Raw genomic sequence first — 15,945 nt, 5'->3', positions numbered from 1 at the left:
TAGTATGAACAGGATATTTTTGGCCAACCATGCAGGTAGACGCGGCTGAGATCGTCAAGAGGTGCGACAAGTGCCAGCGATACGGGAATGTGCAACGGCTTCCAGCAGAGAGACTGACGACTATAGCTTCCCCATGACCAATGGGGAATGGAAATCGTCGGCCCGCTACCCCAAGGTAAAGGCCAGGTAAAGTTCCTGCTTGTTGCTATTGATTATTTCACAAAGTGGGTTGAAGCAGAAGCTCTAGCAACGATTACTGAGGCTCGAATTCGGAGCTTTGTGTGGAAGAACATAATCTGTAGGTTCGGGATTCCTTTGACGATCATATCTGATAATGGGAGGCAGTTCGACAGCCAAGGCTTCAGAGAATTCTGTTCAAACCTTGGAATTAAGAATCAATTCTCATCCTCGGGGCACCCCCAGGCAAACGGACAGACGGAAGTGACGAACAGGACGCTGCTCAAGATTATCAAAACCAGGCTGGACGAGGCGAAGGGTGCTTGGCCAGAAGAACTACCTAATGTCCTATAGGCTTACAGAACCACAGTCAGAACCCCGACAGGAGAGACACCCTTCAGGCTTACCTATGGCACAGAAGCTGTAATCCCAGTAGAAGTTGGGGTAACAAGCTTCAGACGAGGAACGTTCAGCGAAGGACTCAATGACAATGAACTGCGACTCAACCGGACTGTTTGGACGAAGTAAGAGATAACGCATCTAGCAAGATGACAAAGTATCAGAAAAAGATGGCCGAGTACTATAACAAGAGGGTTAAACTCAGGCTACTGGACATAGGAGACCTCGTCCTGCGCAAGACCACCACAGCAACTAAAGACCCTACTCAAGGAAAGTTGGGTCCTATATGGGAAGGACCTTACCGCGTCATTCATTACTCAAGACAAGGAAGTTACCACCTGGAAACCATGGACGGACAAAGGCTCCCCCGACCATGGAACATTGAGCATTTAAAGAAGTACCACCAGTAAATGTAATAGACGAATGCATTCGTTCTTGAAATTAATGAAAGAATTATTCCTTTGATGTCTTTGTGCAGGCAGTTCTAGTCAATCGTAAGGCCCATGAAACACTTAAGTAACAAGATTCCACTTCGACGGATGTAAGTTATTGACGACCACCCTAAATCACTAAAGTAACAAGATTCTGCCTCGACGGATGTAAGTTACTGATGATAACCCCACGGGTATAGAATACTAAAGTAACAAGATTCCGCTTTGACGGATGTAAGTTACCGACGACCATTGTAGCGGATACAAAGGCTATAAAAGCAATAAAACGACTAAGTGACAAGATTCCGTTTTGACGGATGTAAGTCACCATAGGTACAACCCCCTAGCAAGTGCAAGTGACAAGAGCCCGTCTGATGGATTCACACAAAAAGAAAGGGGAAAGGGAAGAACCATGCAACAAATCAAAACAACACTCAGACTGCATTCAAGATCGTCAAAACAATTAAGTAACAGATTATTGACGAATAGACAGATCGCAGAGTGCAAAATATGGACGAGTATAAATTAGCCAAAACATCTGTTAACAAGTAAGTATGCTTCATTAAAAACCCATAACCACTGGGCCGCAAACATTGTTTTCAAAATAAAATTGATTGTTCTGGAATTAGATTTATAAAAAAGAAAAAGGCCCAAAACAGGATGGGCATCCACCAAAAATAAACAAAAGAAAAATTTTCTAAGTATTGAAGTCAGGCGTCAGCAGCAGCATCTTCACTGGCAGGTGCGTCAGTAGCAGGCTCAGGAGCATCACCATTCGGGGCAGAAGACTAAGCAGCTTCGTCCATAGCTATCTCCTTATCCACCTCCTCCAGGTCCAGGCTCTCCATGTTGACCCCAGCAGGATACTTGACCAGATACCTCCTGAGAAGCTCGAAGCCTTTGAAGTACCAACTGAAGAGTACATTATTGTACTCGTCAGTGGTCTGGAAAGCCTCCACGGATCTGGCAGCGATGGTTACGAGTTTCTCTTTGGCTAAAAGAAGCTGCTCATCTTTCTCCTAAGTCAACTTGCGCTCAACCTTGAGGTCGTCATCCAGTATTTTGACCTTCTCCTTCAAAGAAGTTGTCTCGTCCATAGAGGCAATCAAGTTCTTCTTAAGGTCAGAGTTCTCTTTCTCCAAATCCTCCATCAGGGATGTTAGAGATGCCACCTTGGCCTCTTGAGTGAGGTATTCGATGGTAATATGGAGGCTCTCTCCCAACACATGGAGGAAATCATAGAGTCGTCAGTAAAAAAAAAAAAAGTGTGGAAGGAGAACACCGTACCTGGACGAGCTTGTGAACATGACGAGAAGCGACCTTGTTCAATGACATGTCGGAAAGAGCCCTCAAATCCGCTGGAGTGACAACCTCGTGAGCCCTGTCCACGGCCAACCTTTCGTCATCCCATATTGTGGACGAACGAGTATCAGCCTTCTCCTTCTCCTTCTCCTTGCCAGTCACGCTTGGCCTTTTGGAGCCGGGAGTAGGGATCTCCTCTATTGACGTGGTTGGAGAGGCCGTCCTCGTCGTCTCAGAAGCTATGGGATGGACGGAACTTAGGGGAGTGGGAGCAGGGCCCTTCCCGGTCACACGCACAGTTTTCTTCTCCAGGTTGGACATCGGTTCGTCCTTTTTGGATCTCATCTTCACGTACATGTCTTTGTTAAATTTTGTTGTCATCTCTGCAAGAAGAAAACGTTTAACAGGAATTCCTAAGTGTACATAAGAAGAATCAGCACTGACGAGTATAATACTTACTTTTTTTGTCCTCAATACCGACTTGACGAAGAACATAAGGAGACGGGTCAGGACCGAGGTTGTAGAAAGCGAGGGTCCGGGGGTCAACCAGGTCGTCCCAGTTCTTAATCGTCTCAGCGTACCCGATCGCAGTTTCAATGCGTTCCTTGTGTCGGCTCTTAAGCTTAGGCCGTCTCTTAACTGTACCAAACAAGAAACAAAGGAGTTAGCAATACTAAAGCCTCAAAGGTGGCAAAATTAAAACGACGGGGAGAAATACTGACGCACCTAAGGTCGGGGTTCCCCATCGACGGAGCAACCTCGGGATATCACCCCAATCACTGCTGGATTGAGTCTCGAAGTCGTCCCCAGACACAAAGAAAAAGCACAACTTCCAATACCTGAAGGACGAAGGTAAGCCCTTGACAGTCCTTGTCTTTCTCTCCCAAGGGACTAACTCATAATACCCCCACTCCTTGGACTCTTTCAAATGGTATAGATAGGTGAGCTCACCCATCCTGATCATATCCCCGTTGGAGGTCAACCATATTTGCATACAGTTGATCACGATCTTCCACGAGTTAGGTATGAGCTGCCCGAGAGCAATACCAAAATGGGCCAAAAGTTCCATCAGGAATGGGTGGACGGGGAACCTAAGTTCGTAGGAGAAGGTTGACTCATAAAAACACACTTCACCAGGAAAAAAGTGGCAGGCCCTATCTTTGTCCTTAGGTAGACAGACACGAACCCTTGCCGGAAACTGGAACCTATCCTTGAACCTACTCACAGTTTCGACGTCCAAACCACACACCTCCCTGAGGGCATAAAAAGCCCTAACCTCCCGAGGACCAGAGACGGCTGTATCCCCTTTAGGTGGGTCGCCATTAGATGACAACCCAGTCTCGAGATCGCTAGACCTAACCTCAGACATCACTTCTCTCCTTGCTAAACCCTCGAACCAATTAAGCGATTGACGGAGCAAAGGCAACAAGTCGCCCAAAACCACGCTCAGACAATTGCCCTCGAACACAAAATTTTCTAAAAACAGGTAAGTACCCAAAGACCCTCCTAGGCGCGCAAAAAGAAATGAGATCGATGGGCAAGCTATCCTAACCTCCAAACTACCATCCATGGAAGTATAGAAATCAAAGGGCAGAGAAAAACGATACAAGCTAAATCCCCAGAAAATCAAAGACCGAGAAAAGAAAAGGAAGAAAAGGAAAGAGAGAATCAGAAACTACACTGCAGTAAGAAAAAAGGAAAATATAAGGAAAAGACCAGTAAGGAAAAACGTACCTTCAATGGCGGAACACCAAAAGCACAGCACAACGATTTGAAGAAGAAGGAAGTCTCAAGAAAAAAACGCTCAGAGTATCGCTTGGGTATTTTTTCTGTTTTGCTTTCTGAAAAGTAAAAGAAATTAGAAGAGGAGAAGTTTTAAACTTAGGCCAAAAAATGATTGAAAAACCAGCGGGAAACCCAAGAGTCATACCATTAATTCCACGGATCAGCACGCGCCACGTGGCCACGTTGCGTGTAGCGTCACCACGTTGCATTAAATGCGGAACAAAACCCCAAGAGTCACAGACAGCTCAAGAAAACTTTTCATCTTCCGTGATCGTCATGACACGTCACAGACGACCCCAGAACCTGGGTGGCAACTGATGGGAATGACGAGATTACATCCCACAGACGAAGCTAACACTAATGATGAAGAAAGCCTCCCTGACGAAGTCATCCTTAACAACGAAGAAAACAGTCATCATTGACGAAGGCAGGGGAGTCATTCAATGACCTGGGCAGTTACCAAATCAACCAGGCAGACCGTTGGGAGCCTCTTAAAAGTCCCATTATTGGACCAGAGGCGTTACTTGGGAAAGCATTAACAACCACAACGGCTAGCCCCTAAAGCCGCATGTATAAAGCCCTCTTACAGTCAACAGAAAGTACACACATACACTCACACTTTGAGAGAGCATTCTGGTTCTTTATCTTGTTTTGTCATTATTCTAACTTTGGTATCGGAGACGTTGTGGCAGACACCACACCGGTGACCCTTATAGAGCATACCCTCACACACAACAAGGGATTCCATCTGCCCACTCTTACTGACGAGCTCGTGCTTCATCATTTACCAATCAACCAAAAAGTAACTTTATTAAGATAAAGATAAATTCAAAACATTTTGAGCAAAAGTCGATTCAATGATTCCCTGATTTTCATCTACCCAACTTTCATAATTATCAATCCCCTTGACATTTCAATTTAAAATATGTGCAAGTTTGTTATCCTCCCGCTTAGCATGTGAAACTTGCATGGAGTGAAAAGCTTGTAATCTATGACAAATACTAGAGATTATGTTGCTAATAGACACTTGTGGACAGCTCAACCCTCTAACTGCATTGGAGACTAGCACTGAGACACGTTTGAAGTGTGCATCCCTAATGTCCACATTACAATTTCAATGGTAAATTTAGATTAGAATCAATAATAATCAACCACATAAGACTGAGATTCATTGTAAAATTAGTGTAGACCTAACATTTCGCTAACTTTATTGTCTATTTGGAACAGTTTATTTAGCTAAAATTGAAAATTTTTTGCTGAAAGTGTAGAAAAAATGTTAAAAAATAAGCTGTATACAGTGGGACTCATGAATAGTATCAAAAAGTGCTATAGGACCCATGAATAGTAGCAAAAATAAGTTAAAAGTGAAAATAAGCAAAAAAATTTAGCTCATCCCAAACGTGTGAGTTCATTTGGGAACAGCTTATTTAGTTGAAATTGAAAACTTTTTGCTGAAAGTACTGTAAATAAAACTAAAAAGTAGCTGAAATAGTATAGTGGAATATATGAGTAATATCAAAAAGTGCAATTGGACTCATGAATAATAGCAAAAATAAACTAAATAGTAAAAAAAAACTGATTTTTTTAAGCTAATGCCAAACGTACTCTTAATACATAAAAGTTGATTTTTTTTTTTTTTTAACTATAAAAGCCAAACAATTTTTAGTTAACAACGTTTCCAAACCATTTAGGAAAGTAATAACTCGAGTATGATAGACTTGATTTTACTGTAGCAAATCGAGTTTAAGAGACTTGATTTCTGTGTGTTGGCAAAGCTGAGGTGGACTAAAAGATCCACGTGGAACTCAAGTCTTTAAGACTCGATTTCCTGTTCAACAAAAAAAGAACTACCTCTGACACCAACGCCAACAGCCTAGATCAAAACTTGAAACCTCAACAACGACATTGTTCGAGGCCACAAACTCAAACACCACTCCTCCTCTGAATTCAACAGCCTAAGCTCAACAAGTGGAGGAAAACGAAATAGTGTTACAGCTACGCAAAAGCGACGAGCTATGAAGGGTACAGAAGAGTGGGAACTTGGTGTTCTGTGGAGGAGAGGCACAAGTGTACAATTTCAAAATGCTGATGAGAGCCTCGGCGAAGTTGCTTGGGAGAGGTGCGGTTGGGACAACGTACAAGGTTGTGCTCGATAACTAGTTGATTTTAACAGTGAAGAGAATGGACGCGAATAAGACTGCGATTACGAGCAGCCAAGTTTTTGACCACCATATGGCCGCCGTGGGTAGGCTACGCCACCCAAATTTGGTTCCAATCAGAGCTTACTTTCAGGCCAAGGAAGAGACGTTGGTGATCTATGACTGTCTTGGGTTTTTGGGGGCTTGGAAGAAGGGATTGGGACGACAGATAGAAAAATAAATAAATAAATAAAAAGAGAGAGAAAAAGAACGAAGGAAGAAGATGGTGAACAGGAAATTGAGTCTTACTTGATTTCTACGTAGATCTTTTTAATCCGCCTCAGCTTTGCCAGTACACAGAAATTGAGTCTCTTAAACTTGATTTGCTATATTGAAATCGAATCTCAAAGACTCGAGTTGCTAGTTTCCTAAATAGTTTAAAAAAGTTGCTAGCTAACAAAATTGTTTGGCTTTTATAATTATTTAAAAAAAAAAAACCTTTTTTAGTTTTTACCTATAAAAATAATCTTTTCCTTCCTTCAAAAAAGAAAAAAGGGAAAGAAAAAGGGCCGTTACCATTCAACGACAAGGTGTTTTTGCCGTTTTAGTGCTTGAATCCACCCCTTCTCGGCCTCAGGCGTGTTGAAAACTAGACTCAAATAGGCGGTGTTACTACAGAGTATAGAGTACAAACACAAGAGGAGAAAAAAAAGAAGAAGAAAAACCCTCGTCTATTTCCTCTACTTCAGGACCTGACAGTGAGACTCTACTGAGACAGTGAGTGAGAATGGCGTCTTCTGGAATTAGGGCATTGAGAGGTTGCAGAGCACTCTTAGCCCCAGCCAAGTCCTCTGCTTCTTCTGCTTCTGCCGCTGAGGTTATCAAGACCACCACCTCAAAGCAGCCAAAGCCAAAGGCAACAGCGAAGCCAAAACCAACAAAGACAGCAAAGGCGACTCCTTCTACATCTACAACAGTGCCCAAAAGAGCCTCTGGGATACAGAAAGTGAGTCCAATCTCTCCACAACTCCAGACCTTCCTGGGTGCTCCTGAGGCCTCTCGTTCCGACGCCGTCAAGCAAATCTGGTCCTACATCAAGCTCCACAATCTCCAGGTCCATTTCCCCTTCTTTTTTTTTTTTTTTTACTCTTCTTGTTTTATGGGTTGCAATTTTTTTTTTCCAAGAATGCTGCATGAGCATAAACTGTTTAGCCCATCACGGGTTAGTACCGCTGGATTACCCGGCAACTGGTTCTGGCAAGTGGGGTCAGTTAGAAGTGAAAGTGGGTTGCATTGTAACAATGAATATTGAAAGTAATGACCTTTTTGTATTATATTTTATTATATATGAATGAATGTTCTTCTCAAAAAAAAAAAGAAAAAAGAAAGAAAGAATGGGAGTAAGATGAACAAGATTGGTACTTGCTACCTTAGCATAAATTGCTTAGCGCAGTGAATGCTGTTGATTACCCAGCAGCTGGTTCTGATAGGTTTGGGTCAGTTGCTTTTAGGTTTTTAATGGTTAGAGGCAAGTCTAAAGGGCTCTTCTTTAGAATGCAAGGCAAAAGAAGCCAAACTGAAACTGAAATGCCCTAATAGCATAGAGGATTGACAATGAAAGTGGAACCGAGGGCTAGATTGGTAGTCCATTTAGGTTTTACTTTGGTTTTATTTGAGTTTTGTTGTTTAGTTTGGACTCACTAGTAAAAGCTCAAGGACAAGGAGTCCAACTCTTATTAGGGTTTCAAGAAGTCAGAGTTTCCACTAGAAATAGGTTACTTGTCTCATTGAAGCTTTGTTTGAGGCTTGCATGATGGCTAGAAATTTATTCTTTTTTTTTTTTTATATATTATTTCTGTCTTTAAATTTCAACAAAATTGAAACTTTGCAACCACACATTGATTTGTCATCTTTTTGATAAATTTGGTAATTACAAGTTGCGAGGGGGAATTTGAACCTAGTTTTCTTTGTTGGAAACTCCAAAAGATGCCAGTTGAGCTACACAGCTCTAGGCCACATTGATTTGTCACCTTTAAAACCCTAAAATGCAATACTTAAAAACTCTAAACCACCCATCTGTCAAATAGGCTCTAATAATCAACAAACAACTAGCTACTGTTCATGGGTTACTCTTTACAATTGTGGAACAGCGATCCAAAACTTAGGTTTCTATTATTCCTTACTATTTTCTAGCCGTTTCTCCCCACCAATGCCTAATACTAATTCTTCAAAATCATAGCTGTCCAGAACTGCCAGACCTGATTTGACTTCATTTCCCCTTGTCAAACGTCAACATATAGCAGTAATGTTTGGGCCAATGCTAATAAGGCCTCTGGCCTTGATAGTTTCATCTTTTTGCTCCCTTTCATATTTATTTTTGAAAGGTCACAAGTTTATATGGAATTCTAAAGATAGGGTATGTTGAGAATATACATTGGATTTTATTGATCTAGTTTATTAGTCAATATTCCAACCCTAGGCACTTATCCTTGTGAAATATTGACTATTTAACCAGAGGAATCTCATGTATCACTGGTGTTTCTAGTTTTTTTATATTTATATTTTTTTATTGTTAATATGATACTTGAATTATTTTTGAAATTAATGCTTCAGTTGCAGGTCACTTGTTTAGATAAGCTGCGATTGTGTGTGAATGGTGTAATTTGAGGATTCTTGTCTCATGATAAACAGAATATAGGAATGTAGGATCTGTCATGGATTAGGGAATGCAATTCATGGCCAATTGAATTGGTGGTCTTATGTCCATATAATCCAGAGTTATAGTTTATTCTGCATTGGGACCCCTCTGCAGTTAAATATTTGTTTGCTAGTTGCCACTCCTTGAGGATGTTAGACCTTTTCTTCACTCTTTTCCCCTGTAACATAGGCTTCACCCTGAGAAACGCACACTTAAAAAAATAGAAGGAATTAAAATATATAAAACTCAAATTCTTTGGTAATACTTAATGTGCTTCTTAGTCAGTAAATGGACGGCTTCCTCCCTTCCTGGATGTGCTGCTGTTTTCTGTGAAAACTTAAGTGCCTGCTGTTACTGTTCATGGATTAATTAGTTTTGTCTTTAAAGTTGCCAGATTGGGGTTTGGTATATATGTAATAAAATATAATTGTTTCTCTACCTTCCCCAGTCCAGATTAAAATGAACTAGTTCTTTTCTCCCGAAGTTGTCTTTGATAATTACTGGTACTCTTGTAACTGGAACATGTAGATGCCTTTATTATAGGGAACCTGTTTTGTGTTGCATACATTGTAGTTGTTACTGCACTACTAATGTGACAGGGTAGACCTTGATGCCTTCATCTTTTGTTGATTTGGATTTTGACAATGTTTTTGATGAAATATGTGCGTGCCTTTTGACTGCAGAATCCGGCAGATAAGAGGGAGATCTATTGTGATGAGAAGCTCAAGGGCTTATTTGATGGAAAGGATAAGGTTGGGTTCCTGGAAATTGGAAAATTGCTGTTCCGCCACTTTATTAAGACCGAGTAACTGCTGACTCAGGTGTTTGCCTCAGGATTGATGCTCCCACCCTTTACAGAGCAATCTCTTGTGACGTTTCTCGTTAATCCTTTCGAATGTTATTATGTTTCTTTAACTTCTGTTTAAGAGTGAACTCTCTGGGCTGGGTTTGCAACTAAAAATAGTGTTTAGCTGGACATGTTGTAAAAAGCATTTAGGAAAATTTATCAGATGGTATTTACGCAGCTCTCTGATATCAAGTTTACTGTTATTTGTGCTAAGTGTTAGCTTATATTACCAGCAGGTTGTTCAAACCTTTGGTGGCTTGGATTATGGAGAATTATCTGGATGTATTTAAGTAATTTTTTTTTTTTTGCATATGCTCCTGTTCATATGGTTCACATTGAGCTCATACTATTGGGCACCACCTCACTTGCATTACTTCCGAATTCTGATGATGTTATCTGTCCTTTTTGTTTTTGTTTTATTGCTCCCCTCTTTTTTCCCACATACCAAGTCAAGACAGGAGGAAGCCAAGATGTTACATATTTGAGTTATGCAATACAAATCCACAAAAATGGTTGCCATATTGTGGTGATCATATTTTCTTAGATCCATTAAAGTCCATGTTGTCCAACTTTCTATAGGAGTACATCTTAATTGGCGCCTTGTATTCTTTCAAAGTGATTTCCTGCTAGTAAATATTTTCTGGATTGCAGTTTATCATTTAATTGTCTTTGGATCTGTTACGATGGCAAGTATGAGTATTGCTTGCTCTAACAATTTCAATAACAATTAACAAGAGGGTGAGAATGGCCTAGGAAATTCATTCCTAGTTCAAATTTCTGAACTCATGACTCAGCTAGATCCAAACCTGACAATGTGATCTCTGACAAATCAGTGGAATTAATTATAGCTGAGTAGCTGACTGCGAAACAAAAGTGAAAACGTGGTTATACCTTTTCATTTATCAGGGGAGAAGAATTAACCACAGTATTCTACCATAACTCTCTTGGAAGAAATTCTAGCTTGGCCTGCTATAAGGTTCATTCTAAACATTGTAAATAAGCTAAACAAACCTTTACAATTACAGCTGCATCATATGACTAAACATTGTAAATAGTTGGATCCATGGTGTATGCAAGTTTCATGGATTTATTTAGATTAAAATTCAGTTGCTATTTTTATGAAGTTACTTAATCTGAACTCAAATGCAGATTCTGATGTTCATAATCAGATTTAAAATCTGGTTTTGCAGGATTTGTAGTACCAAATTCAACTGTGGACAACATACACGAGAGGAAAAAATGGTATTTTTTGGGGGGGGGGGGGGTTTGAAAAAAGATTTTATGCTTTTGTGCTAGCTGGCTGTAGATGAGCAGTAAGTTTTATGCTTTTGTGCTAGCTGGCTGTAGATGAGCAGTAAGTGCAAGGATTTGATTGTGAGATGCAGGACAAGAGTTTGTCCAATTGGCTTTCAACGTGAGATTAATCAAAGAAGGGGAAACGGTGTTTGAGTGTACATTAATTACATAAATAGTAAGATCACAAAATGTTAAGGGCATTTCTGCTTCCCTAACAGAATGACTAGGAATACAAAAAAGATGTAAACAATGAATTTATGATGAATGGAATACGTGATAGATTCTTTGAACGTCAAAAGAATATTGTTTGATTTGCTCGGTTAACTAATAGTATTACATAATGAATTGATATTCCACATCCATTAACTGAGGAGGTGGTGTATCCACTTCTCTACAACAGCAGGAGAACCATACCATGGTCTCAACACATCATCTGAACCAACTGGCGAGTGGTAAACTCCATCCAAGCTAATGTTAAGAGCACCCTCTAGATGGGCTGATACTTCTGGCACAACCCCATCACCCCATACATCGGCCTGTCCACAAACCTGGCAAAATACCATACTCAAGTCAGTACCAAAACCATCATTTGCATGCTACACGAGAGGAAGATAGCATAACTCACAGAAGAAGTATTAAGAGAGAATTTCAACTCCTCGATGACAATATTTCGTTAATATAGTTTATAGTATGAAATGAATTGCTAAAATAATTGACTTTACCTGCTTATACCCTTGGCCAACAAAGCGAGCGCGTAAAGTTGCTGTATTTGATGTTGAAGTGCTCAAATCATTCATGATAGCATCCTCAGAAATTGATTGGGCACTGCCAATAGGAACTGTGGACTCAACTTTTACAGTTGAATTGCGAAAGAGCTGAGCCCCTTGGATATACCTGCAGTTTAAGGTACCCCTTTAGATTCTAGATTTACGCACAGCTTTTAAGCAATAAATCAAATTCTAAAGCAATAATTATAAAGATAACAACTATAGAATTTTATGATGCCTTTTGCATGATAAACTCTTGTTCTTGTTGCCATTTACAAAATAAAAGTGTGCCTCACTCATCCATAAATACACTATACTTGTCCTGTTTAAATTTGTTCCGTTTTATGCAAATGAATTTTACTAGACCTGGCAAACATCATGCTAATTCAGACTTGATTCACATCAATAGGATTATTAATCCTGTTAGCATCATCCGTGCACCATTTTGCTGCCATAACTCATCAGTGCCTTATTTGCAGAGTGGGAGGGAGGGGTGGGGGAAGGAAAATGAAAAAAAAAAAGGAACAGAAAAAGCTACTAAATGTAAAAGCTTCCCCCTTCTCACCTACCACTTCCCCACTAAGCCTTTCCATCATTCAATTGTGTCACTCCAAATTTTTGCCATGTGGTTCTTTTCTATGGCTTTTGGGTATGGAATCAAACAGGTTAAATGATGATTCTTGCCAGTGAATGCTACTTCAGAGTCACTAAAATGCATAGATGCAGTACCAGCACGTTCCTTAATTCATCACACCAACCACCAGTGAATTGGAACTACAGCTCACCAACAGTACAAAGAAATTTTGCTCATATTCAGTTCTTTGGTTATGGTAGTAAAGCATCAAAATGCTTTACGACCATCATATCTACAAATTCATGGCTCATGAACTCTAGCCAAGTTAATTCTAAGGCAACAAGTAATTGTAATACAACTTGCAGCATGTCAAACTTCCTACAAAATCAATCATGCACATGTTATGTTGGGCTGTGTGACTCCATGTAGCCATACAGCCCAATTCTCTCATGCTTTCCAACATCACTCTGCTGAATTATACCATTCCAGAAGTTTTCCTATTTGGTTGTATGAAATAAATATTCCAAGGAAGCCATACTAGTTATTTATCTTGATAATACTGATTTGTTGCTCTTCAAATATGGGAAATCACCCAAAAAAAAAAAAAAAAAAAAAAAAAAAAGCAGCAAGATAAGAGTCAAACTACTACTAGTCTACACCAAAGACTCCCTTAGGCCAAATGAACTGGCACCAAAGAACCTAAAATTTTGGTGCGAAGTAGCAAAAGCCATTGCAATTGAATAAGGAGAGTGATACAAAAAGTGATTCTAGAAGCAAGACTAATAACAGAATTTGATATTGAGTTTACCTCCCAGCAATACATACATATTTCAGATGAGGAGTATACACAGCTTTTGAGCAATGTTTTTCAACATAATACAGGAGACCCCTTGTTTGATCAATAACCCCTGACAGACCTTTTGGAGGTGGCCTGGAAGAATGAAAAGAAAATAAAAAGAGCTAATGGTAATTCTCATGATGAAATTCAAATTAAGCTCTTGCAGATAGCACAACAAATGTTACTAGTATATCCCATTAACCCTGTTTATAACAATGTAAAAAAACATATTATGTATTAGTGCAACTGCCAGGGTTCAAGACTACTCATTAGCAAGTAATAATAATTAAGGTTCGATAACCTACAGGTGGGGGGTTCCAAGAGTCAGTAACAAGGAGATGTGGGACAGTCCAAATTCTTCCAAGTAAACACGTGCAAGCCATCCTCCAGCTGAGTGTCCAATCAAGGATAAAGTACCCCCTAGAATAAGATATTTTCCACAACTTTAGAAACTGCCATTGTAAGCACATAATTATGTCCTTGATGGAGAATTAAAATACTAAGACACAGGCTGGCAGAGAAAGGAAGCTGCATGAATTGCTAATTGCATGGGAATAACTTATGACAGTGATTTCAAGGATGAAACAATTCGAAAGGCTAGATAATGCTTTGAAATGCCTTTTTGGTCCACATCTCTCTGCCCTTCATTTATTTACAACAGATAATTAGCTGTAATTCTTTCAAAATGCATAAGGTTATTTTAGAATTGTTATTACTATTTCTCCATAGTCACAGGAAATACTCACTAATCTGACAGACTTCTATCTACACAAATAAAAGACATAAAAGGGTACTAGTAGTCTATGTAATTGGAATTTTTCTTTCTCCCCAGCAAACACTTTTTCTATAAGGTATAAGATGGACTCTTTTATACAGCAACTTGATTCACTGGCAGAAACAGCAACTAGAAGTAAATAATCAACAAACCAAACCATCTATAGCTTAAAAGCAAACGAAAGACCAACTTACATAAAAAAGAAAAAAAGAAGAGCAAATGAAAGACCAAGAAAGGGAAAAGCTTCAATCCAAGAGAGAACAAGAGGCAAATAGAAATAAGGATGATTAATTAAAGTAGCAAGCACAATGGCTGGGAAGATTAAAAAAGAAGAAGAAGAAGATGAAATCAGTCATCCCATTAAGCAACAAATCACATGGTCCTCAAATGTTTGGATTCTCCTAACCTCTTCTTTTTTAGTACTATTTTCTCGATCTAGAGAATTAGTGCATGAAGTTTAAGAGTTGTCCATTTCAAGTATTTGAGTCCAACCACATGGGGAAAAAAATGCAATCGATCCTTCACTATAACTCTCTCAAGGGACCAACTCATTGTCTTAAAATTCTACAACAAACTACCATAAAAGAGAAAAATAATGTAGAATGAAATGAACTACTCATGCACAATTAAAAGAAACATATTGACATTACACAACTAAACACTAATCAAAACAACAAAAAAAAAATGAAACAAACTTTTGTAAGTTCAATTAAAGTTATAAGCAAAGAGATGAGAATACCTTGAGCTAGTTCCTTAGCCTCTTGAACAGCCTCATCTACCCTCTTCAAATACCTGCTACCATAGACATATAAGCCTTTGCTTAATCAAGAAAAAAAAAAAGAGACCCAATAGAGAAAAAAGGAAAAACCAATCAAGAACAGGGCGAGGACGGAGAGTGCCACGCCAGTAATTGGGGTCCACCAAACCAGCAGCATTTCTAAGCCAATCAAGCCTTGAAACCTTAGCAATAACGGTGGGGACACCATAGTTCTCTTTCAAAGTGGCCTCTAACTTAAGGTAGTCACTTGAATTGTTCCCTAAGCCCTGTATAGAATTGAGAATCATACACATTACACACACACACAGTTAAGTTAACTAGTTTTGGTGCAAAATGCATGCAATGGAGTGCAGCGCATGTGCATGAAGTGAGTGTAAAGAGAAGACAGAAAGAAATGGAGACTTAGCTGGAAGAATAACAGCAGGACGGTAGCTGAAGGAGTCTTGCTGGGTTGAAGATGGTGAAGTGGTGGCGGAGGAGGAAAAGGAGCACAGTGGTTTCAATGAAGATGACAAAGCTAAGGCCATAACTTTTATTAAGTTATTACCCACCACACAAACAATAAAACTGAAGTGGAGGAGGGTCAGTGTGTCGCTGCTAGCTGCTAACTGCGAGTCAGTGGACGTGTGGAAGAAACTACCACCACAAACATGTCAAATTGTCATGTGGCATTGCAAGTTGAATTGTTTGTTTTTCTACCCCTTTGATAGAAAAAGAACATACAAATATCGAAAGATAAACCGGCCGGGCTTTTAGGATTTTTCCCCCACAGTTTTATTTCTACAAGTAATGCTTTTTTTTTTATTTTATTATTATTATTTTTTTTACACATTTAGGGCTGTCCACTAGACCCAACAACCCAATCCACCCGCCCCAATTGACTAGACCTAAGCCCAACACTGAACAAACTAATGCCTATGGCAATTGGCAACAGGTCTATTAGCAGTGAGTCTAGTAGTGGGTCTCCCCTTTGAAACCTGATATAAACATACTTGACCAACCCTTCACCCCAAATATCTCGAAATCTCGCAAGAATCCTCCCTCTTTGCCAAGAATCTGACCTAAATCGCATTGTTGTCCAAGATTTTGCCCAAGGATCTCCAACAAGACCTAGTAGTGGGTCTCCCCTTTGACACCTGA

General features: G+C 39.7%; 2 protein-coding genes across 2 annotated transcripts; one reads left to right on the top strand and one right to left on the bottom strand.

The window, feature by feature from the left end:
* Nucleotides 1-6,780: 6,780 nt before the first annotated feature.
* On the top strand, nucleotides 6,781-10,087 carry LOC115983604 (protein TRI1). Its single transcript, XM_031106321.1, has 2 exons — nucleotides 6,781-7,346; nucleotides 9,614-10,087. The coding sequence occupies exons 1-2, from the start codon at nucleotides 7,020-7,022 to the stop codon at nucleotides 9,737-9,739; spliced, it is 453 nt and encodes a 150-aa protein (XP_030962181.1). The 5' UTR covers nucleotides 6,781-7,019; the 3' UTR covers nucleotides 9,740-10,087.
* Nucleotides 10,088-11,206: 1,119 nt separating this feature from the next.
* LOC115987323 lies at nucleotides 11,207-15,572 on the bottom strand. The gene is made up of 7 exons (XM_031110855.1): nucleotides 15,213-15,572; nucleotides 14,896-15,071; nucleotides 14,767-14,819; nucleotides 13,558-13,672; nucleotides 13,223-13,345; nucleotides 11,796-11,967; nucleotides 11,207-11,621 (listed from the first exon to the last, which is right to left on the bottom strand). The coding sequence occupies exons 1-7, from the start codon at nucleotides 15,330-15,332 to the stop codon at nucleotides 11,436-11,438; spliced, it is 945 nt and encodes a 314-aa protein (XP_030966715.1). The 5' UTR covers nucleotides 15,333-15,572; the 3' UTR covers nucleotides 11,207-11,435.
* Between the last annotated feature and the right edge of the window lie 373 nt (nucleotides 15,573-15,945).

The sequence above is a fragment of the Quercus lobata genome, chromosome 4 (assembly GCF_001633185.2).
Source record: "Quercus lobata isolate SW786 chromosome 4, ValleyOak3.0 Primary Assembly, whole genome shotgun sequence".
In the NCBI taxonomy this organism is placed as follows: domain Eukaryota; kingdom Viridiplantae; phylum Streptophyta; class Magnoliopsida; order Fagales; family Fagaceae; genus Quercus; species Quercus lobata.
Note: the sequence above shows the minus strand (reverse complement) of the source record. Positions and strands in the feature narration are given on the sequence as shown.